At 46.7% G+C, this 24,830-nt stretch overlaps 1 protein-coding gene across 4 annotated transcripts; it reads left to right on the forward strand.

The window, feature by feature from the left end:
• Positions 1-139: 139 nt before the first annotated feature.
• LOC139273702 (zinc finger protein 79-like) lies at positions 140-24,501 on the forward strand. Of its 4 annotated transcripts, none has more exons than XM_070890730.1 (4): positions 140-190; positions 15,387-15,568; positions 19,129-19,348; positions 23,068-24,501. In XM_070890730.1, the coding sequence occupies exon 4, from the start codon at positions 23,426-23,428 to the stop codon at positions 24,209-24,211; it is 786 nt and encodes a 261-aa protein (XP_070746831.1). In that variant the 5' UTR covers positions 140-190; positions 15,387-15,568; positions 19,129-19,348; positions 23,068-23,425; the 3' UTR covers positions 24,212-24,501. The 4 variants fall into 4 exon arrangements, with proteins under 4 accessions (XP_070746831.1, XP_070746828.1, XP_070746829.1 ...); XM_070890728.1 differs by lacking the exon at positions 19,129-19,348 and adding an exon at positions 12,631-12,891 and having other exon boundaries at positions 145-190; XM_070890727.1 differs by lacking the exon at positions 19,129-19,348.
• The last annotated feature ends 329 nt before the right edge of the window (positions 24,502-24,830 follow it).

Raw genomic sequence — 24,830 nt, forward strand, 5'->3', positions numbered from 1 at the left:
CCAACCAATAGGAAGAGCGGGGGCGGAACTGGAGGACCGAGCGGGCGGTGGGACCTCCAACCAATCAGAGTGTGCGTGGGGCGGGGCTTGCGGCCCCCCCCAGTGGGCGGGGCTGAGCCCGGGTCTCCCTCACTGAGCATGCGCGGGCGGTGAAGACGTAGCTGTGTCGGACATATGCTTCCGGAAGGCGGTAGGAGATTGTAGGCGATGCGGGGAGATATGGACCCGGGGGTGGGCTGGGAATCTTCATAAACACTCGGTGTAGGCCTCACGCATAGAATCAGAATCCGCAGGCCCCCTGTTTGTCCCGCAGTGACAGGCCCGGGTCAGCGGGGTCACTGGCCGCCATCTTCCACAGGCGGAGTCACGGCGCATGCGCGGCCCTTGGCCAGGAACAATGAGTGGGCGGGGCTTCAGGGTTCCAGTCACGTCACAGACAGACCCTCGGAGTGAGGGAGACTTGGTCCACTCAGTGAGTTCTCAGGTGACTGAACAGTCCAATCGGGGAATTACAGTCTCTGTCACAGGTGGGACAGACAGACAGACAGTGGGTGGGTGGGTGGGTGGGGAGTCTGGTTTGCCGCATACTGGTTCCGCTTGATTTCTGCATGCTCTCGGCAACGAGACTCGAGGTGCTCAGTGTCCTCCCAGATGCATAGAAAATAGGGTGCAGGAGTAGGTCATTTGGCCCTTCGAGCCTGCATCACTATTCAATGTGATCATTCACCTCAGTACCCTTTTCCTGCTTTCACTCCATACCCCTTGATCCCTTTAGCAGTCGGGGCCACATCTAACTCCCTCTTGAATATATCCAATGAACTGGCATCAACAACTCTCTGCAGTAGAGAATTCCACAGGTTAACAACTCTCTGAGTGAAGAAGTTTCTCCTCATCTCACCCCTTATCCTTAGACTGTGTCCCCTGGTTCTGGACTTCCCCAACATCGGGAACATTCTTCCTGCATCTAACCTGTCCCGTCCCATCAGAATTTTACCTGTTTCTATGAGATCCCCTCTCATCCTTCTACACTCCAGTGAATACAGGCCCAGTCGATCCAGTCTCTCTTCATATGTCAGTCCTGTCATCCCGGGAATCAGTCTGATGAACATTCGCTGCACTCCCTGAATAGCAAGAACGTCCTTCCTCAGATTAGGAGACCAAAACTGAACACAATATTCCAGTTGAGGCCTCACCAAGGCAATGTACAACTGCAGGAGGACCTCCTTGTTCCTATACACAAATTCTGTAGCTATAAAGGCCACCATGCCATTTGCCTTCTTCACCGCCTGCTGTACTTGCATGCCAAATTTCAATGACTGATGTACCATGTCACCCAGGTCTCGTACCTCCCCCTTTCCTAATCTGCCGCCATTCAGGTAATATTCTGCCTTTGTGTTTTTGCCAGCAAAGTGGATAACCTCACATTTATCCACATTATACTGCATCTGCCATGCATTTGCCCACTCACCTAACCTGTCCAAGTCACTCTGCAGCTTCTTAGCATCCACCCCACAGCTCACACCGTCACTCACTTAGGGTGGTATTTGGCCAGGGACTCCCAGGTGTCGGTGGGGATGTTGCACTTTATCAGGGAGACTTTGAGGGTGTCCTTGAAACATTTCATCTGCCCACCTGGGGCTCGCTTGCTGTGTCGGAGTTCCGAGTAGAGCGCTTGCTTTGGAAATGTTGTGTCAGGCATGCGAACAAAGAGAGGGAAGTAAAATGGGGGCAGAAGCAAAAGGTCGAAGGGAGATAAGGAAAAGTGGAAGGCAGAGAAATCAAAGGCAAAAATCAAAAAGGGTCACAGTACAACATAATTCTAAAAAGGACAAAGTGTGTAAAAGAAAAAAACAAGCCTGAAGGCTCTGTGTCTCAATGCGAGGAGCATTTGTAATAAGGTAGATGAATTAATTGCACAGATAGCTGTTAACGGATATGATGTAATTGGGATTACGGAGACATGGCTCCAGGATGACCAAGGCTGGGAACTCAACAACCAGGGATATTCAATATTCAGGAAGGATAGACAGAAAGGAAAAGGAGGTAGAAACATAGAAAATAGGTGCAGGAGTAGGCCAATCGGCCCTTCTAGCCTGCACCGCCATTCAATGAGTTCATGGCTGAACATGCAACTTCAGTACCCCATTCCTGCTTTCTCACCATACCCCTTGATCCCCTTAGTAGTAAGAACTACATCTAACTCTTTTTTGAATATATTTAGTGAATTGGCCTCAACAACTTTCTGTGGTAGAGAATTCCACAGGTTCACCACTCTCTGGGTGAAGAAGTTCCTCCTCATCTCGATCCTAAATGGTTTACCCCTTCTCCTTAGACTGTGACCCCTGGTTCTGGACTTCCCCAACATTGGGAACATTTTTCCTGCATCTAACCTGTCTAAACCCATCAGAATTTTAAACGTTTCTATGAGGTCCCCTATCATTCTTCTGAACTCCAGTGAATACAAGCCCAGTTGATCCAGTCTTTCTTGATAGGTCAGTCCCGCCATCCCGGGAATCAGTCTGATGAACCTTCGCTGCACTCCCTCAATAGCAAGAATGTCCTTCCTCAGGTTAGGAGACCAAAATTGTACACAATACTCCAGGTGTGGCCTCACCAATGCCCTGTAGCAACACCTCCCTGCCCCTGTACTCAAATCCCCTCGCAATGAAGGCCAACATGCCATTTGCTTTCTTAACCGCCTGCTGTACCTGCATGCCAACCTTCAATGACTGATGTACCATGACACGCAGGTCTTGTTGCACCTCCCCTTTTCCTAATCTGTCACCATTCAGATAATAGTCTGTCTCTCTGTTTTTACCACCAAAGTGGATAACCTCACATTTATCCACATTATACTTCATCTGCCATGCATTTGCCCACTCACCTAACCTATCCAAGTCGCTCTGCAGCCTCATAGCATCCTCCTCGCAGCTCACACTGCCACCCAACTTAGTGTCATCCGCAAATTTGGAGCTCCTACATTTAATCCCCTCGTTTAAATCATTAATGTACAGTGTAAACAGCTGGGGTCCCAGCACAGAACCTTGCGGTACCCCACTAGTCACCGCCTGCCATTCTGAAAAGTACCCATTTACTCCTACTCTTTGCTTCCTGTCTGACAACCAGTTCTCAATCCATGTCAGCACACTACCCCCAATCCCATGTGCTTTAACTTTGCACATTAATCTTTTGTGTGGGACCTTGTCGAAAGCCTTCTGAAAGTCCAAATATACCACATCAACTGGTTCTCCCTTGTCCTCAAAAAATTCTAGAAGATTTGTCAAGCATGATTTCCCTTTCACAAGTCCATGTTGACTTGGACCTATCATGTCACCTCTTTCCAAATGCGCTGCTATGACATCCTTAATAATTGATTCCATCATCTTACCCACTACCGCTGTCAGGCTTACCGGTCTATAATTCCCTGTTTCTCCTCTCTCCCTCCTTTTTTAAAAAGTAGGGATACATTGGCTACCCTCCACTCGATAGGAACTGATCCAGAGTCAATGGAATGTTGGAAAATGACTGTCAATGCATCCGCTATTTCCAAGGCCACCTCCTTAAGTACTCTGGGATGCAGTCCATCAGGCCCTGGGGATTTATCGGCCTTCAATCTCATTAATTTGCCCAACACAATTTCCCGACTAATAAGGATTTCCCTCAGTTCCTCCTCCTTACTAGCACCTCTGACCCCTCTTATATCCGGAAGGTTGTTAGTGTCCTCCTTAGTGAATACCGAACCAAAGTACTTGTTCAATTGGTCCGCCATTTCTTTGTTCCCCGTTATGACTTCCCCTGATTCTGACTGCAGGGGACCTTTTTCTCTTTACTAACCTTTTTCTCTTTACATATCTATCGAAACTTTTGCAATCCGTCTTAATGTTCCCTGCAAGCTTCTTCTCGTACTCCATTTTCCCTGCCCTAATCAAACCCTTTGTCCTCCTCTGCTGAGTTCTAAATTTCTCCCAGTCTCCGGGTTCACTGCTATTTCTGGCCAATTTGTATGCCACTTCCTTGGCTTTAATACTATCCCTGATTTCCCTTGATAGCCACGGTTGATCCACCTTCCCTTTTTTAATTTTACGACAGACAGGAATGTACAATTGTTGTAGTTCATCCATGCGGTCTCTAAATGTCTGCCATTGCCCATCCACAGTCAACCCCTTAAGTATCATTCGCCAATCAATCCTTGCTAATTCACACCTCATACCTTCAAAGTTACCCTTCTTTAAGTTCTGGACCATGGTCTCTGAATTAACTGTTTCAATCTCCATCCTAATGCAGAATTCCACCATATTATGGTCACTCTTCCCCAAGGGGCCTCGCACAACGAGATTGCTAATTAATCCTCTCTCATTACACAACACCCAGTCTAAGATGGCCTCCCCTCTAGTTGGTTCCTCGACATATTGGTCTAGAAAACATCCCTTATGCACTCCAGGAAATCCTCCTCCACTGTATTGCTTCCAGTTTGGTTAGCCCAATCTATGTGCATATTAAAGTCACCCATTATAACTGCTGCACCCTTATTGCATGCTCCCCTAATTTCCTGTTTGATGCCCTCCCCAACATTACTACTACTGTTTGGAGGTCTGTACACAACTCCCACTAACGTTTTTTGCCCTTTGGTGTTCTGCAGTTCTACCCATATAGATTCCACATCATCCAAGCTAATGTCCATTCTAACTATTGCATTAATCTCTTCTTTAACCAGCAATGCTACCCCACCTCCTTTTCCTTTTATTGTACCCTTCCTGAATGTTGAATACCCCTGGATGTTGAGTTCCCAGCCCTGATCATCCTGGAGCCACGTCTCCGTAATCCCAATCACATCATATTTGTTAACATCTATTTGCACAGTTAATTCATCCACCTTATTACGGATACTCCTTGCATTAAGGCACAAAGCCTTCAGGCTTGTTTTTTTAACACCCTTTTTCCTTTTAGAATTTTGCTGTACAGTGGCCCTTTTTGTTTTTTGTCTTGGGTTTCTCTGCCCTCCACTTTTCCTCATCTCCTTTCTGTCTTTTGCTTTTGTCTTCTTTTTGTTTCCCTCTGTCTCCCTGCATTGATTCCCATCCCCCTGCCATATTAGTTTAACTCCTCCCCAACAGCACTAGCAAACATTCCCCCTAGGACATTGGTTCCGGTCCTGCCCAGGTGCAGACCGTCCGCTTTGTACTGGTCCCACCTCCCCCAGAACCGGTTCCAATGCCCCAGGAATTTGAATCCCTCCCTGCTGCACCACTGCTCAAGCCATGTATTCATCTGCGCTATCCTGCGATTCCTACTCTGACTAGCACGTGGCACTGGTAGCAATCCCGAGATTACTACTTTTGAGGTCCTACTTTTTAATTTAGCTCCTAGCTCCTTAAATTCGTTTCGTAGGACCTCATCCCTTTTTTTTTTTACCTATGTCGTTGGTACCAATGTGCACCATGACAACTGGCTGTTCTCCCTCCTTTTTTCGAATGTCCTGCACCCGCTCAGAGACATCCTTGACCCTTGCACCAGGGAGGCAACATACCATCCTGGAGTCTCGGTTGCGGCCGCAGAAACGCCTATCTATTCCCCTTACAATTGAATCCCCTATCACTATCGCTCTCCCACTCTTCTTCCTCCCCTCCTGTTCAACAGAGCCAGCCACGGTGCAATGAACTTGGCTGCTGCTGCCCTCCCCTGATGAGTCATCCCCCTCAACAGTACTCAAAGCAGTGTATCTGTTTTGCAGGGGGATGACCACAGGGGACCCCTGCACTACCTTCCTTGCACTGTTCTTCCTGCTGGTCTTCCATTCCCTATCTGGCTGTGGACCCTTCACCTGCGGTAAGACCAACTCGCTACACGTGCTACTCACGTCATTCTCAGCATCGTGGATGCTCCAGAGTGAATCCACCCTCAGCTCCAACTCCGCAATGCGGTCCGTCAGGAGCTGGAGGCGAACACACTTCCCGCACACGTCGTCGTCAGGAACACTGGACTCGTCCCTGAGTTCCCACATGGTACAGGAGGAGCATAACACACGACCGAGCTGTCCTGTCATGATTTAACCCTTAGATAGGCAACAACAATGCTAAAGTTTACTTACTGTTATAGAAGAGAAGAAAGAAAAACTACTCACCAATCACCAGCCAATCACTTACCCCCTTGGCTGTGACATCACCTTTCTGTTTCTTTCTACTTCTTTTTTGCCTTCTCCCTGTAGCTGCACAAGTACGCCTCTCGCTGCCGCTGGGCCTCTTATAGGCCTCTTATAGGCCTCCGACCCCGGACTCGCGCCTCACCAACTGCCGCCGAATCTCGTGGGGTAGCGTTGCTGGTTAAAGAGTAGATTAATGCAATAGAGTAATGAAGGACATTAGCTTGGATGATTTGGAATCTATAATGGGTAGAGCTGTGGAACACCAAAGGGCAGAAAACGCTAGTGGGAGTTGTGTATGGACCACCAAACGTTATCGTGAGGTTGGGGATGGCATCAAACAGGAAATTAGGGATGTGTGCAATAAAGGTACAGCAGTTATCATGGGTGACTTTAATCTGCATATAGATTGGGCTAACCAAACTGGTAGCAATATGGTGGAGGAGGATTCCCTGGAGTGTATAAGGGATGGTTTTCTAGACCAATATATCAAGAGCCAACTAGAGAGCTGGCCATCCTGGACTGGGTGATGTGTAATGTGTAAAGGGACGGTCTGTGTATGGAGATGTAAAACAAGGAAACGGTGTCTGTGTGTGATAGAGACACAGCCATGTGGTCACAGTCAGAACAATGCACAGATATCCTGGTTATGGTTTGAGCAGGGTCAGATCATGAATGTAGTAAACATAAATATCACTAGTGTAGCCGCAGCTTGTTAGAACAGACCTGGGGAGCAGAGAGCTCTGAATCCACTGTATTATCCCCGTTCTCCGGATCAGGTAACTATACTGTCTGTATTTTGCAGTGCTGTTAATAACATCAGTAAAAGACAATCTATTATGAGCTTGATTATCTTCTGTCTGAAACCACAAGATTAAATATTTAGAGACAATAAGATGAACAAGTAAACACATCATGGCCCAATACTCCAGCTTTTTATTCACAGGAGAAAATTGTTTATCTAACTCCTCGAGTGGACAGAATAAAGAAAGATCCAAACTCTAAAAGCCCCTCGATGCATTTGTAAATATCTTTCAAATTCTGACAGATATCAATTGTCAGTATACGATCCATTCAAGTCAATGGAAGACGAGAGAGGAGTTGGGGTGAGGGGGTTGGAGAGTAGGAGTGAATGAGGAGTTGGGGTGAGGGGGGGTTGGAGAGTAGGGGTGAATGAGGAGTTGGGGTGAAGGGTTCACTGCTCATGAATGGACTGTTGAACTATAATGGGGTTTGTTTTCTCTTTACAATGTTTTGAGTTGTGTGTTTAACTGAAGTCAGACACAGAGCTGCAGTTACTCGCGGGCACTGGGCTGTTTCTAGTGAATGAATGTGGAAAGTGTTAGTGGGGAATAGATTTGTGTGGGATCATTCTGTGATGAACACATTGCTGGGCTGCGAGTTTTTTATTCGATCATGGGATGTGGGTGTCACTGGCAAGGCCAACATTTATTGCCCATCACTAATTGCCCTTGAGAAGATGGTGGTAAGCCACCTTCATGAACCGCTGTTGTCCGTGTGGTGAAGGTACTCCCACAGTGCTGTTAGGGAGGGAGTTCCAGGAATTTGACCCAGCAACAATCAAGGAATGGCAATATACTTCCAAATCAGGATGGTGTGTGACTTGGAGGGGAACGTGGAGGTGGTGGTGTTCCCACGTGCTTGCTGCCCTTGTCCTTCTAGGTGGTAGAGTTCGCGGGTTTGGGAGGTGCTGCTGAAGAAGCCTTGGCGAGTTGCTGCAGTGTATCTTGTAGATGGTACACACTGCAGCCACGTTGCGCCGGTGGTGGAGGGAGTGGATGTTTAAAGTGGTGGATGGGGTGTCAATCAAGCGGGCTGCTTTGTCCTGGATGGTGTTGAGCTTCATTCATCCAGGCAAGTGGAGAGAATTCCATCACACTCCTGACTTATGCCTTGTAGATGATGGAGAGGCTTTGGGGAGTCAGGAGGTGAGACACTCACTGCAGAATACTCAGCCTCTGACCTGCTCTTGTTGTCACAGTATTTATGTGGCTGATCCAGTTAAGTTTCTGGTCAATGGTGACCCCCAGGATGTTAATGGTAGAGGATTCGGCGAGGGTAATGCCATTGAATGTTAAGGGGCGGTGGTTAGACTCTCGCTTGTTGGAGATAGTCATTGCCTGGCACTTGTGTGGCACAAATTTTATTTGCCACATATCAGCCCAAACCTGAATGTTGTCCAGGTCTTGCTGTATGCGGGCATGGACTGCTCCATTATCTGAGGAGTTGCGAATGGAACTGAACACTCTGCAGTCATCAGCAAACATCCCCACTTCTGACCTTATGATGGAAGGAAGGTCATTGATGAAACAACTGATGATGGTTGGGCCTAGGACACTGCCCTGAGGAACTCCTGCAGCGATGTCCTGGGGCTGTGATGATTGACCTCCAACCACCACAACCATCTTTCTTCGTACTAGGTATGACTCCAGCCAGTGGAAAATGTTTCCCCTGATTCCCATTGACTTCAGTTTTACTAGGGCTCCTTGATGCCACACTCGGTCAAATGCCTTGATGTCGAGGGCAGTCACTCTCACCTCACCTTTGGAATTCAGCTCTTTTGTCCATGTTTGGACCAAGGCTGTAATGAGGTCTGGAACTGAGTGGTCTTGGCAGAACCCAAACTGAGTATCAGTGAGCAGGTTGTTGCTGAGTAAGTGCTGCTTGATAGAACTGTTGACACCTTCCATCACTTTGCTGATGATTGAGAGTAAACTGATGGGGGCGGTAATTGGCTGGATTGGATTTGTCCTTTTTGTGGACCAGACATACCTGAGCAGTTTTCTATATGTTGGGTAAATGCCAGTGTTGTAGCTGTACTGGAACAGCTTGGCTAGAGTTGCAGCTCGTTCTGGAGCACGTCTTCAACACAACAGCCGGGATGTTGTCGGGGCCCATAACCTTTGCTGTATCAGTGCATTCAGCCGTTTCTTGATATCGTGGTGAATCGAATTGGCTGAAGACTGGCTTCTGTGATGGTGGGGACCTCAGGAGGAAGCCGATATGGATCACTTGACACTTCTGGCTGAAGATGGTTGTAAACACTTCAGCCTTTTTTCTTTTGCACTTATTTGCTAGGCTCCGCCATCATTGAGGATGGGGATATTCATGGAGCCTCCTCCTCCCGTTAACTGTTTAATGGACCACCACCATTCACGACTGGATGTGGCAGGATTAGAGCTTTTATCTGATCCGATGGTTATGGGATTGCTTAGCCTTGTCTATAGTATGCTGCTTCTGCTTTTTAGCATGCATGTAGTCCTGTGTTGCAGCTTCCCCAGGTTGGCACCTTATTTTCAGGTGTGCCTGGTGCTGTTCCTGGCATGCTCTTCTACACTCTTCATTGAACCAGGGTTGGTCCCCAGGCTTTATAGTAATGGTAGAGTGAGGGATATGCCGGGCCTTGAGGTTACAGATTGTGATGGAATACAATTCTGCTGCTGCTGATGGCCCACAGCGCCTCATGGATGCCCAGTTTTGAACTGCTAGATATGTTTTGCATCTATCCCATTTAGCACGGTGGTAGTGCCACACAACACAATGGAGGGTGTCCTCCGTATCAAGACGGGACTTCATCTCCACAATGACTCTGCAGTGGTCGCTGCTACCAGTGCTGTCATGGACAGATGCATCTGCAACAAGTAGATTGGTAAGGACGACATCAAGTAGGTTTTTCCTCTCGAGTTGGTTCTCACCATCTGCTGCAGGCCCAGTCGAGCAGTTATGTCCTTCAGGACTCGGCCAGCAGTGGTGCTACCGAGCCACTCGATGATGGACATTGAAGTCCCTCACCCAGAGTACATTCTGTGACCTTGCTACTCTCAGTGCCTCTTCCACGTGGTGTTCAACATGGAGGAGTACCGATTCATCAGCTGAGGGAGGGCGGTAGGTGGTAATCAGCAGGATATTTCCTTATCCATGCTTGACCTGAAGCCATGAGACTTCATGGGGTCCGGAGTTTTACCTATTACTGATGTCAAACTGATGGGCCTATAGCTACCCGGGTCTGCATTGTCACCTTTTTTAAAAATGGGGAATACATTAGTCTCCTTCCAATCTGTAGGAACCATTCCAGAGTGCAGTGAGCAATTAAAAATACAGGCAATTACCGATAATTAATCCCTGCCCGTCAGCTTGGTCCACTTGAACCCAGATCACTTCAGCTGTGCCTAATGAGGCAATATCAAGTCTCTCTAGCTGTTCGATTCTCACTGATTGAAATAGCAACCCCAGCTCCCCTTTGACCTACACTATCCTTTCTCAAACCATTGTAGACCTTTAGGTGAATGTCTGCCATCATTGTCATCTAGTCATGTCTCAGAAATACACAATACGTCAAAATTCTCCAACACAGCACAGGATTACAATTCTAACAATTTGCTTCCAACACTCCTTGCATTTACATAAAGGCAATTTAAAGGTCTCCCATCTATTTCTTAGTTATTAATTCTTGCTTGCTTCCTAACTGGTTTAACTTCATGCTTTGCTTCTATGTAATTATCACGTGCAATAAGGCTAACTTTGAACTTATCTACACTATCCCCTTGCTGAACTCTGGGATAATTCAGCACCCTCTGCCAACCTTTTAGCTCCCAAGAAGTTAAGATGGAGGTTGTCTCTCCTAAACAACTTGCCTCGTCCAGCGAAAACCTCCCAATTATTGATGAAGTGAAGCTGCTTCTTTTTGCAGAGGTCCTGAAACCAGATGTTGAATCCCAAGGTTTTGGCTATTTCTCTCCATCGATCGGGACATGACTGGTAACGTAGAAACATAGAAAATAAGTGCAGGAGTAGGCCATTCGGCCCTTCGAGCCTGCACCACCATTCAATAAGATCATGGCTGATCATTCACCTCAGTACCCCTTTCCCCCCCTCAGCCCGGAGACTACTACCCTTGCATCCCTTTGCTGAAGGACATTTATGAGACTTTTGTAGGAATCCTGCATCACAAATGGACTTCTATCCATGATATCATTATTTCCAATATGTAAACCTACTAAATATCTTGGCACTCACCTTTCATTAGTTCTTCCACACGGTGCTGGAGATCAGTTACCTTGGTCTCTGGAAAACAGAAGACTGCTCTTGACAGAGCCTTACCTCTACATAGGCTGCTGCCTGTGTGCCTGATGGTGGAGTCCCCAATGAGGATTGCCCATTGCCTCTTGCTCTTGCTCTGGCTGTTCAAACAATGTCCTCTTGGACTTTTCAGCCTTCCTCTTACCTTTTCCAAGATGCTGATATTAGGATTGAGGTTCGGTATCACTGGTGCTGACCTCACTGCCTGTCGTGTTCTCCAAATCACAAAGCGGGGCATACCGGTTTGAAGTAATAAGAGAATCCAAAGAAACTGTCCCTTTAAATGGGCACAGAGACTCTCTCCCTTTAAACAGGCACAGAAACTATGTGAAACTAAGAAAGAAGCATTATTGGCCAACTAAAAGTAAACCAGATGCTGGAGCCTGTAAGTAGCGCTCCACCAGCCGACATGCTACTGAAGCCCGACTGCTATCATCATCAGTGCCAGGCACAGGACCCAGGGGCGAGGGACAATTTTTGGTCCGGGGTGCTGTTCATGGTGATGACGTCAGCATCACGGAGCACAGCAGAGCGGGGTGCAACGTCTTACCGTCGCTGCAAAACTCCCGGCAAATTTAGCGGAAAGTGCTGTTCTCACCGCGCCCAGTCGCAAACTCATTTGCACCCATTATCGCCAGCTGGGAGTGTTAATGGGAGATACAAAGTAGCAAAATTTCACCCTCTCTCCCTTTAAACAGGCACAGGGATACTGCAAATTTAAACAAACGCAGATACACTTCCCCTTTAAACATGTACAGAGACACTGCCCATTTAAACAGGGACACTGCACCTTTGTGAGTCTCAGAGACACTGCCTCTTTAAACAGGCAGTGACACCCTCAAAGCCACCTTGAACAAGTGCATCATCATCATCATAGGCAGTCCCTCAAAATCGAGGAAGACTTGCTTCCACTCTAAAAGTGAGTTCTTAGATGACTGAACAGTCTAATATGGGTATTACAGTCTCTGTCACAGGTGGGACAGACAGTCGTTGAAGGAATGGGTGGGTGGGACTGGTTTGCCGCACGTTCTTTCCGCTGCCCGAGTTTGTTTTCTGCATGCTCTCGGCGACGAGACTCGAGGTGTTCAGCACCCTCCCGGATGCACTTCTTCCACTTAGGATGGTCTTTGGCCAGAGACTCCCAGGTGTCGGTGGGGATGTTCCATTTTATCATGGAGGCTTTGAGGGTGTTACTGAATTGCTTCCTCTGCCCACCTGAGGCTCGCTTGCCATGTAGGAGTTCTGAGTAGAGCGCTTGCTTTGGGAGTCTTGTGTCAGGCATGTGAACGATGTGGCCCACGCAGCAGAGCTGGTTGAGTGTGGTCAGTGCTTCGATGCTGAAGATGTTGGCCTGATCGAGGACGCTAACGTTGGTGTGTCTGTCCTTCCAGGGGATTTGTAGGATCTTGCGGAGACATCGTTGGTGGTAATTCTCCAGCGATTTGAGATGTCTACTGAATACGGTCCACGTCTCAGCCATACAGGAGGGCAGGTATCACTATGGCCCTGTAGATCATGAGCTTGGTGGCAGATTTGAGGGCATGATCTTCGAACACTCTTTTCCTCAGGCACTCGAAGGCTGCGCTGGCGCACTGAAGGCGGTGTTGAATCTCGTTGTCGGTGTCTGCCCTTGCTTCTAATAGGCTCCCGAGGTATGGAAAGTAAGTGGTCCATGTTGTCCAGGGCCGCACCATAGATCTTGATGACTGGGGGGGGGGCGGGGAGGGGCAGTGCTGTGTGGTGGGGTCACGTTGGTGGAGGACCTTTGTCTTACGGATGTTTCGTGTCAGGCCTATGCTTTCGTAGGCCTCAGTGAAGATGTTGACTATGACTTGGAGTTCAGTCTCTGAATGTGTGCCGATGCAGAAGAAGTGCAACATCCCCCACCGACACCTGGGAATCCCTGGCCCAAGACCGCCCTAAGTGGAGGAAAGGCATCCGGGAAGACGCTGAGCACCTCGAGTCTCTTCGCCGGGAGCAAGCTGAAGCCAAGAGTCGACAGTGACACCCGTTCCTTCAAACACCATCTGTTCCCACCTGTGACAGAGACTGTAAGTCCCGCATTGGACTCTTCAGTCACCTGAGAACTCATTTTTAATGTGGAAGCAAGTCATCCTCGACTCTGAGGGACTGCCTCAGAAGAGAAGCCCCAGCCCCTTTAAACAGGCACAGTGACCCTGCCCCTTTAAACAGGCACAGTGACCCTGCCCCTTTAAACAGGTTCTGCTCACACAATCAGAGAATGGAAGAAGCCCATTTAGCCCGTCGAGCCCGTGCCGGCTCCCAGCTCGTCCCACACTCTCACCCTTTCCCCCGATCTTTGCAAATGTTTTTCTTTCAGATACTTATCCAATTCCCTTTTGGAAGTTGTGATTGAGTCTGCCTCCACCACCCTTTCAGGCCGTGCATTCCAGATCCTAGCCACTCGCTGTGTACAAAAGTTTTTTCTTGCATCGTCTTTGGTTCATTTGCCACTAAGGGTGGGGGGTGGCGGTGTTTGGGGTGTGTTGTGGTCTCTATGAGGGGGTCAGGTTCCCTTCTGACCAACTTGAGCAGTTTCGAATCGCTCCCTCTCTCTTGGGTTCTGTACTCTGGATTTATTTGGGGGTGTGACAAAAGTGCAGGGGACACTGGTTTGATGCAAAGAATGTTGGTTTTATTACAGTCCAGGTAATACAGGCTTATTACTCTAGTAAGAAAATACACAGCCAAACTTACAATCACTCTAATAAAGAACAATACAAGGAAAGGTACAAGGTCAAACTTATAATCACTCTAATAAAGTACCTTACACTCCACATTCAAAGGGGGTTGCAATAAAATTATACCTCCCACCTCCCAATACCTAATTCTAGCTTGGTTAGACTCCAGGGCAGGGACTTATGCTTACCAATCCTTTTGATAGTTAATGGTAGATGGTGATGTTCTTCCTTCCTTCAGGACTTCAAGCCTTCGAGGCTGGAGAAGTTAGTTTTACAACTGTCATGTTGGTTTCGCTCCTTGTCTTGATGAGGTAGTAGCGACCACCCCTCTCCCCCACCAACATCGGTTGAAAACAGTGGCCAGTTATACGATTTCAGTGTTCTAATCTTGCCACCAAATCTCTTCACAATCCTTTGTATAATTTTGGCGGGCTTGGTTCTTCTTTGTAATATTTTGTCAGGCTCGTTAAAGTTGATAATGTCTTGGGTGGGTTGATCTTCGAAAAACTGTTTCCTGATGGAAATATTAGTTTGGTAATTGCAATGTCCTTTTGTGCTTAGTCTTTCGCATACAGGCTGGATTGGGCCTCTTTGTGATGTTTCTGCTGAAAGTGGTTTGTCCAGACCCATGTTGATGGGGAGCTATCTCTGGGTGATACTGTGATGGTAATGTCTCTTGTGGAGAAAGATTTCCAAATACTCATTCTTCCAGACAGGTTAACCCAGTCCTCACACCCAGACAGTCCCAATAATCAAGTGGACTTCTTTAGTTCCCTAGGTCCGCCCACAGGCTTGAATTTGTCTTGTAAAAGTTCATAATTCTATTAAAGTTTGTAGTTTCTTCCATAAGCACTTTGGAGTTCCAAACTTTTCGGTAGATAGTCCCAAATTAAATTTCCTTTCAAATGAGCCCAAATACAGGGAGAGGTGGGGGGGGGGGGGGGGGTTCTGGTGAATTTTGCTCTCTGCTGTCTCCTCAGCTTCTCTCTCTACCCTGTCCAGACCCTCATGATTTTGAATACCTCTATCTAATCACCTCTTAACTTTTTCTGCTCCAAGGAGAACAACTCCAGTTTCTTTAGTCGACCCACGTAACTGAAATCCCTCATCTCATGAATCATTCTTGTAAATCTTTTCCGCACCCTCTAAGGCCTTCACATCCTATTGTGCGGTGCCCAGAATTGGACACAATACCCCAGTTGAGGTCGAACCAGTATTTTATAAAGGTTCATCATAACCTCCTTGCTTTTGTACTCTATGATGCCCAGGATCCCGTAAGCTTTATTAACTGATTTCTCAACCAGTCCTGTCACCTTCAGAGATTTGTGCACATATACCCGCAGATCTCACTGTTCATGCACCCCCTTTAGGATTGTACTCTTTCGTTTATTTTGCCTCTTCTCGTTCATTTAATCATGCTTCTCCAATTTTATTTCTTTACTCAGGTTCACGGCCTCATTTTATTTCTTCCTCCGAGCTTCTCAACTTAATCTGGCAGCGTAATGTTGGTGAGTGGTGATTGATTGCCCTGGGAACCAACAGGAAGAGAGGTCAGAGGGCCCAGGGAGCAGCGTGTTCTGCAACCAATCGCGGTGCTTGAGGGTTGGATCCTGAGTCAGCCAGTCAGGTGAGTCTGTGTGAACCCCTGTTAAACAATTTATCTTTTAAAAGTTAGATCACAATTTCTTTTCTCAACAAAACAGTTTAACATTTGTCAGTATTTTGGGTCCCTGGAGTTCCTATTATAAGTTTCAGGTACTTCAGTGCCAAGTGGATTAGGTGTTTAAAGGTCATTCAATTCCCTCTTTCCACTTTGCTGTTAGTTAAATGTACAGTGATTGATTTCCTCTCATTATTCATTCATAGTAGTTAAAGTAACATCCTTCCTGTTGGTATTGAGTCACATTCTGTGCTGGGCGAGATAGCTGGTGGCATTAACCTTTAAAATTGTCATCCTCTTGTTCAAATCTCTCCAGGATCTCGCCCCTCCCTATCTCTGCAACCTCCTCCTGCCCACCAACCCTCTTAATTAGGATGGGTTTGTTTTCTTTGAAACAGAGGAGTATGTGGGGAGACCTTAATGAGGTCTATAAAATTTTGAGGGGCCTAGATAGAGCGGATAGGAAGGACCTGTTTCCCTCAGCACAGGGGTCAACCACTAGGGTGTATAGGGTTAAAGTAATTGTGGGGGAGGTTTAGAAGCGATTTGAGGGGAAATTTCTTCACCCAGAAGGTGGTGGGGGTCTGGAACTCACTGCCTGGAAGGGTGGAAGGTTCAGAAACCCTCACCACAGTGCATCCGCGAGACTGAGAACTTTGTAGATAGCATGTTTCAGAGGGTGTTCACCCTGCAGCTTAAGTGAGTGCAGGTATAGGAGGGAATGGGTGACCGCCAGACAGACAAGAAGGACCAGGCAGGTGGGGCAGGAGTCCCCTGACTCGCTAACCGGTTTTCAGTTCCGGATACTGGTGAGCCCGATGTTTGCTCTGGGGAGTGCAACCAATGCCAAGTCCACGGTACCACGGGTTGCTCAGCTGCCGGCAGATTTTAGGGAGCTAGGAAAGCGATTAAAAGCACGACCTCAAAGGTCATAGGGCCCAAGTTTCCACATGATTTGCGCCTGATTTTTAGGAGCAACTGGTGGAGAACGGACTATCTTAGAAATCGCAATTCTCCACATTTTTTTTTCTGCAGTTCTAGTCAGGTAGAACAGTTCTACTTTGGAACAGAATGTTTTTTTCAAAAGGGGGCGTGTCCGGCCACTGACGCCTGATTTCAAAGTTTCCACAGTGAAAACGTACTCCAAACTAAAGTAGAATGGAGCCAGTGAAGATTTTTGTAGAACTGAAAAACCTGTTCTACATATTAAAAAATCAGGCGCAGGTTACAAATTAGGCGTCCAGAACGAGGTGGGGGGGGAAGGGAACTCATTAAATTCTACAATAAATCCTTATTTATACTTCTACAAATATTATACAAATAAATCCAACCTGAATAAACATTTATAAGCCAAGAAAAGATTAAATAAACCATCTTCCTACCTGTGTGAAAGTGCTTCAGCCAGGGAGAATTCTGCAGCCGTTCGTGCCGCCAAGCGGGAGGGGGTGGGGGGGGGGGGTAGAAAGCCGTTCGTGTTGCTGAGCGGGAGGAGGAGTGGGGGGGGGGAAGAAAGCTGTTCGTGCCGCTGAGCGGGAGGAGGAGGGGGGGAAGAAAGCCGTTTGTGCCGCTGAGCGGGAGAGGGAGAGAGAGGGGTATGGAGGGAGAGAGGGAGAGAGGGAGGGGGGGGGAAGGAAGAGAGGGAGGGAGAAAGGGAGGGAGGGGGGAGGTCAGGTCGGATCGGATCCAGTCTGGGAGCGGGAGTCGGGCCCAGTGTGGGGGGGAACGGGAGCGCGGGTCGGGTTGGGTCCAGTCGGGGTGGGGGGGAGCAGGAACAGGAGCGCGGGTCGGGTCAGTCGGGGGGTTGGGGGAGCGGGTGTCGGGTCGGGGGGGGAGTAGGAGATGGCCGTGGGAGGAGCCTTATTCACGCAGCCCCAGTGAGGCCATTCAGCCAGGGCTAGGGGCTGCGTGCTTCGGGCCCCTCCCACACAGTTCGGCACCTGGAGCTACTGCACTTGTGTGCCCACTGTAGCGCACATGTGCAGAGGTCCCGGCACTGTTTTCAGCGCAGGGACCTGGCTCCGCCCCCCCCATAACTCGTGCTGGCTGCGCCGAGGGCCAGAGGACCTGCAGGTAGATGGAGAATACCGAGGATTTTTTTAGGCGCCGTTTTAGGCGCGAAAAACGGGCGCCCAGCTCAGAGGGGCGCCCGTTTTTTTTCTTGTGGAAACTTGGGCCCATAATCTCTTGATTACTCCTGGTGCCACGTACTAGTGAGTACAGAAATAGGAAGATAGAACAGATGAATGCACAGCTGGAGAGATAGTGCAGGCGGGAAGCCTTTAGATTCCTGAGACTTTGGGACTATTTCTGGAGGAGGTGGGACCTGTACGTGTCGGGCGGGTTGCCCCTCAACAGGACCGGGACCGATATCCTCACCGGGGGTTTTGCTAATGTTTGGAAGGCAAAGGAAACAAAGGCGAGAAAATAGACAACAAGGGAGTTTGGCAGTGCTAAATGCCAGTGCCGGTATGTTTCGGTGCGATCACCTCTCATTCTTCTCAACTCCAGAGTGTATAGGCCCATTCTACACACTCTCTAATCATAAGACAGCCCTCTTCAGAAACACTTCAATGCCAGTGCATGGAGTCTAGGAAATGATGGCAAATGAGATGAGGGCACTGATGGACATGTGTGAGTATGATATTGTAGCTATTAGTGAGACATGGCTAAAAGAACTGCAGGAATGGCAGCTCAACATTCCTGGTTACAGCGTTTTAAGACGAGATAGAGAGAAGGATAAAAAAAGGAGGTGGGGGGTCGCAATATTAATTAAAAAAACAATTACAGCTGTGAGGAGGGATGATATGTTAGAGAGGTCATCAAATGAGGCCAAATGGGATGAACTGAGGAACAAAAAATGGGCAATCACACTGCTGGGGTTGTACTATAGACCCCCAAACAGTCAGAGGGAGATAGAAGAGCTAAGCGCAAAAATGTTAGGCCAGTAATACTAGGGGATTTCAACTACCCTAACATTAACTGAGATAGAAGTAGTGTGAAAGGTATAGAGGGAGCAGAATTCTTAAAATGCACTCAGGAGAACTTTTTTAGCCAGGACGTAGCAAGCCCAACAAGAGCGGGGCGGTTCTGGATTTAGTTTTAAGGAATTAAGTTTGGGCAGGTGGAAGAGCATTTTTAGTGCTGGTGATCATAATTCAGTTAGATTTAAAGTAGTTATGGAAAAGGACAAAGATAGACCAGAAATAAAAGTTTTCAATTCAGGAAAAGTTAATTTTACTAAGCTGAGATGTGACTTAGCCAAAGTGGACTGGAAACAGCAATTTGAAGGTAAATCAGTGTCAGAGCAGTGGGAGGCATTCAAGGAGGAGATAGTGAGGGTTCAGAGCAAGTATGTTCCGTTAAGAAAAAAAGGTGGGACTAATAAATCTAGAGCCCCTTGGATGTCAACATAACAAATAGGAGCAGGAGTAGGCCATACAGCCCCTCGAGCCTGCTCCGCATTCAGTAAGAACATCAATCTCAACACCACTTTCCTGCCTGATCTCTATATCCTTTGATTCCCCTAGAGTGCAGCGAAGGTTCACCAGACTGATTCCTGGGATGGCAGGACTGTCATATGAGGAGAGATTGGGTCGACTGGCCTGTATTCACTAGAGTTGAGAAGAACGAGAGGGGATTTCATTGAAACGTATAAAATTTTGACTGCGTTAGATAAACTGGATGCGGGGAGGATGTTTCCCATGGCTGGGAAGTCGAGAACAATGGGTCACAGTCTCAGGATACGAGGTAGGAAATTTAGGACTGAGACGAGGAGACATTTTTTCACTCAGAGGGTGGTGAACCTGTGGAATTCTCTTCCACAGAAGGCTGTGGAGGCCAAGTCACTGAATATGTTTAAGAGGGAGATATATAGATTTCTAGAAACCAAAGGCATCAAAGAGTATGGGGAAAAAACGGGGATATGGTATTGAGATAGAGGATCAGCCATGATCATATTAAATGGCAGTGCAGACTCGAAGGGCCGAATGGCCTACTACTGTTCCTATTTTCTACATTTCTATGAGTCCAAAAATCTATATATCTGAGCCTTGAATATACTCAGAGACTCGGCAACCACAGTCCTCTGGGGCAGAGAATTCCAAAGATTTACAACCCACTGAGTGAAGAAATGCCTTCTCATCTCTGTCTTAAATGGCCTACCCCTTATCCTGAGACTGTGCCCCCTAGTTCCATCCAGGGGAATCAACCTCTCAGCATCTACCCTGTCAATCCTCTTCAGAATCTTGTATGTTTCAATGAGATCACCTCTCATTCTTCTAAACTCCAGAGAGTATGGGCCCATTCTACACAATCTCTCATCATAAGACAGCCCTCTCATCCCAGGAATTAATCGTGTACCTTTGTTGCACCGTCTCCAAGGCAAGTATATCCTTCCTTAGATAAGGAGACCAAAACTGTGCACAGTGCGCTAGGTGTGGACTCACCAAGACCCTGTACATTTGTAGCAAGACTTCCTTACTCTTATACTCCACCCCTTGCAATAAAGGACAATGTGCCATTTGCCTTCTTTATTGCTTGCTGTACCTGCATGCTAGCTTTCAGTGTTTCTTGCACGAGGACACCCAAATCTCTCTGAACACCAACATTTAAAAGTTTCTCACCATTTAAAAGATATTCAGTTATTCTAGTCGTCTTACCAAAGTGAACAATCTCACATTTCCCTACATTATACTCCATTTGCCACCTTACTGCCCACTCACATCGTCTATCTATATATCTCTTTGCAGACTCTTGTGCTCCTCACAGCTTACTGTTCCATCTAGTTTTGTATCATCAGAAAACTAAGTTACATTACACTCGGTCCCTTCATCTAGATCATTAAATAGCTGAGGCCCCAGCAATGATCCTTATAGCACCCCACTTGAATAACGGGGATCGTTCTAGGAACTAAGGAATTTTGGAAGATCAAAACCAATGCATCGACTATCTCTGCAGCCATGTCTTTTAGAACCCGAAGATGTAGGCCGTCCGGTCCAGTGATTTGTCAGCTTTTAGTCTCATTCCTCACCCTCATTAGACCCTAGGTTCCCCAACATTGTAGGTATGTTTTATACGTCTTCTACTGATACAAAATATTTGTTTAATGTTTCTGTCATTTCCTTATTCCCCATAATAATTAATAATGTGGAAGTTCCATCAACACACGGACTGCAGTGGCTCAAGATGGTAGCTCACCACCATCTTCTCAAGGGCAATTAGGGGTGGGCAATTAATGCTGGCCTTGCCAGTAACACCCACCTCCCGTGAACAAATACAAAAATAAATAAAAATTCTCCTGTCTCAGCCTCTAAGAGACCAACGTTTATTTTTTCTATTCTACTTTTGCATACTTGAAGAACCTCTTACAATCTGTTTTTATATTTCTGACTAGTTTTCTCTTGTTTCCCTTTTTATCAATTTTTTGGTCATCCTTTGCTGATTTCTGAAACTCGCAATCCTCAGGCTTACTACTATTCTTTACAACAATATAAGCTTCTTTCAATCCAATGCTATATTTAACTTCTTTAGTTAGCCACAGATGGATCACTTTTCCTGTGGACTTTTGTTTCTCAATGGAATGTATTTTTGTTGAGAATTATATCTTTAAATACTAGCCACTGCTTATCAACTGCTATACCTTTTAATTTATTTTTCCAATCTACCTCAGCCAACTTGCCCTTCAAACCTATGTAATTGGCTTTATTTAAGTTTAAGACTCTAGTTTCAGACTTGGGTAAGTCACACTCAAATATAAGGGGCATACAGGGTAGGATAAAGAAATCAAGACAACCTTATGACAGATACCGAGCGCACAATACTGCAGAACCCCGAGAGGAGTATAGAAAGTGCAGGGGTGAAATTAAAAAGGAAATTAGGAAAGCAAAGAGAGGACATGAAAAAATATAGGCAAGTAAAATCAATGAAAATCCAAAGATGTTTTATAAATATATTAAGAGCAAGAGGTTAGCTAAAGAAAGAGTAGCGCCTATTAGGGACCTGAAAGCAAACGTGTATGGAGGTGGAAGATGTGGGTATGGTTCGAAATGAATACTTTGTGTCTGTTTTCACAAAAGAGAGGAACGAAGCAGACATTGCAATCGGGGACGATGAGTGTGGAATATTAGATGAAATAAACATAATGAGAGGAAGTATTAATGGGTTTAGCATCTTTGAAAGTGGATAAATCCCCAGGCCCGGATGACATATATCCAGGATGTTAAGAGAAGCAAGAGAAGAAATATCAGAGGCTCTGGCCATCAGTTTCCAATCCTCTCTGGCTACAGGTGTGGTGCCGGAGGACAGGAGGACTGCTAATGTGGTACCATTGATTAAAAAGAGAGAAAAGGATAGACCGAGTAATTACAGACCAGTCAGCTTAACCTCGGTGGTGGGAAAATTATTGGAAAAATTTCTAAAGGACCGGATAAATCTTCATTTCGAAAGACACGGATTAATCAAGGACACTCAGCACGGATCTTTTATGGGAAGGTCATGTCTGACTAACTTGATTGAATTTTTTCGAGGAGGTAACCAGGAGCGTCGATGAAGGCATTGCATTTGATGTAGTCTATGTAGATTTTAGCAAAGCTTTTGATAAGGTCGCACGTAGCAGACTGGTCACAAAAGTAAAAGCCCATTGAATCCAATGCAAAGCGGCAAGTTAGATCCAAAATTGGCTGAGGCAGGAAGCAAAGGGTAATGGTCGATGGGTGTTTTTGTGACTGGAAGGCTGTTTCCAGTGGGGTTCTGCAGAGCTCAGTACTAGGTCCCTTGTTTTTTGTGGTATATATCAATGATCTAGAATATAGGGGGTACGATTAAGAAGTTGGCAGACGATACAAAAATTGACCGTGTGATTGATGATGAAGAAGAAAGCTGTAGACTGCACGAAGATATCAATGGACTGGTCAGTGGCAAATGGAATTCACTCTGCAGAAATGTGAGGTAATGCATTTGGGGAGGGCTAACAAAGAAAGGGAATACACATTAAATGGTAGGATACTGAGACGTGTAGAGGAACAGAGGCACCTTGGCGTGCATGCCCACAGATCCCTGAAAGTACCAGGCCAGGTAGATGAGGTGGTTAAGAAGGCATTCGGGATACTTGCCTTTATTACCTGATGCATAGAATATAAGAGCAGGGAGGTTATGCTTGAACTGTATAAAACACTAGTTAGGCTACGGTCACCACATTGAAGGAAAGATGTGATTGCACTGGAGAGGGTACAGAGAAGATTTACAAGAATGTTGCCTGGACTGTTAGCTATGAGGTGAGATTGGATAGGCTGGGGTTATTTTCTCTGGAACAGAGGAGGCTGACGGAAGATTGTGTCCGTGCCGGCCGACAATCGGCCAAATGGCCTCCTTCTGTGCTGTAAATTTCTATGATTCTATGAAAATTAGAATTGTCTGTTCTGAATTTCTAACCTGTAGTCAGTGGTGATTTTTGTAAACCCCTTTTACAGGGTATCAGAAGGGGAGGATTTGCAGACAGGAAACTCAAACCAAACATCTTGTCAAGATCAGATAGTCACTCAATTCATCAGGACCTGAATATCGTCGGCCTTTGAATGTGAAAGGAGGAATGTTTGTCTGTTCTGTCTGTGGGAAAAGATTTCAAACAACTGACTGGAAAAGCACCGAGACACACACACTCGAGTGAGAGTGTTCCAGTGCACTGACTGTGGAAAGAGCTTTAACCAGTTACACAGCCTGAAAAAACATCACACCATTCACAGCGGGGAGAAACCGTACACGTGTTCTGTGTGTGGACGAGGCTTCAACTGATCGCCCAACCTGGAGAGAGACAAGGACACCCGCACCATGGAGAAACCGTGGGAATGTGGGGACTGTGGGAAGGGATTCATTTCCCCGTCTGAGCTGGAACTTCATCGACACAGTCACACCGGGGAGAGGCCGTTCACCTGCTCTGAGTGTGGGAAGGAATTCACTTACTCATCTGCCCTTCTGAGACACCAGCAGATTCACACTGGGGAGAGGCCGTTTACCTGCTCTGATTGTGGGAAGGGATTCACTCAGTCATCCAACCTGCTGGCACACCAACAAATTCACACAAGGGAGAGGCCGTTCACCTGCTCTGAGTGTGGGAAGGAATTCACTTACTCATCCAACCTGCTAAGACACCAGCGAGTTCACACTGGGGAAAGGCCATTCACCTGCTCTGATTGTGGGAAGGGATTCACCCAGTTAACCAACCTCACTTCACACCAACTTGTTCACACTGATAATAGACCTTTTAAATGTTCCGACTGTCCGAAGAGCTTTAAAAGCAAAATGGATGTACTGATACACCAGCGCAGTCACACTGGAGAAAGACCATTTACCTGCTCCGTGTGTGGGAAGAGATTCAGTCGTACATGCCACCTGCTGGTACACCAGCGAGTTCACACTGGGGAGAGACCGTTCACCTGCACTGTGTGTGGGAAGGGATTCACTCAGTCATCCGACCTGCTGATACACCAGCGAGTTCACACTGGGGAGAGGCCATTCACCTGCACCGAATGTGGGAAGGGATTCGCTCAGTCATCCCACCTGCGGACACACCAGCAAGTTCACACTAATAAGAGACCTTTTAAATGTTCTGACTGAAGAGTTTTAAAAGCAAAAAGGATCTGTTGACACACCAGTGAGTTCACACTCAGGAGAGGCCGTTCACCTGCTCCATGTGTGAGAAGAGGTTCATTCAGTCATCCCACCTGCTGAGATGCCATCAAATTCACACATGATTGCAGTGGTCGATTCTGCTGTTAATCCAGGACTAAACCATGTTCATTCTGACCGTTGGGGTTTGTTTCTGCTGCTATTAATAACCACTGTAACCGGGCTGGAGTTTAATATTTTGATATCTGTCGAATAAATCAGCTTTCTTTCAAACAGTATTTGATGTCTCCAAGATAAGAGGAAACTACCTGATGTCCTATGACAGACTGTTCCATTTTTGGGCCTTTCCTGCTTTCTATCTCTAGATTATTTCAGTTCTCATACCTTTGGTTACTCTCTGACATGTTCCAGCTTGTGTGATAAAGTGCTTCCTGTCATCACCACTAAATGGCCTAGCTCTAATGTTAAGGTTATGACCTCTTGTTTTGGACTCTCCCACCACAGGAAATAGTTTCTTTATCTACCCTATCATAAAACACCTCAATTAGATCACCCTTTAATCTTCTATATTCAAGGGAATACAAGCCTAGTCTCTACAACCTGCCCT

The sequence above is a fragment of the Pristiophorus japonicus genome, chromosome 9 (assembly GCF_044704955.1).
Source record: "Pristiophorus japonicus isolate sPriJap1 chromosome 9, sPriJap1.hap1, whole genome shotgun sequence".
Classification (NCBI taxonomy): Eukaryota; Metazoa; Chordata; class Chondrichthyes; family Pristiophoridae; genus Pristiophorus; species Pristiophorus japonicus.

What these genes read in the sequence shown, in the direction of transcription:
- LOC139273702 (XM_070890730.1), top strand. Translation starts at nt 23,426, where the DNA reads ATGGAGAAACCGTGGGAATGTGGGGACTGTGGGAAGGGATTCATTTCC.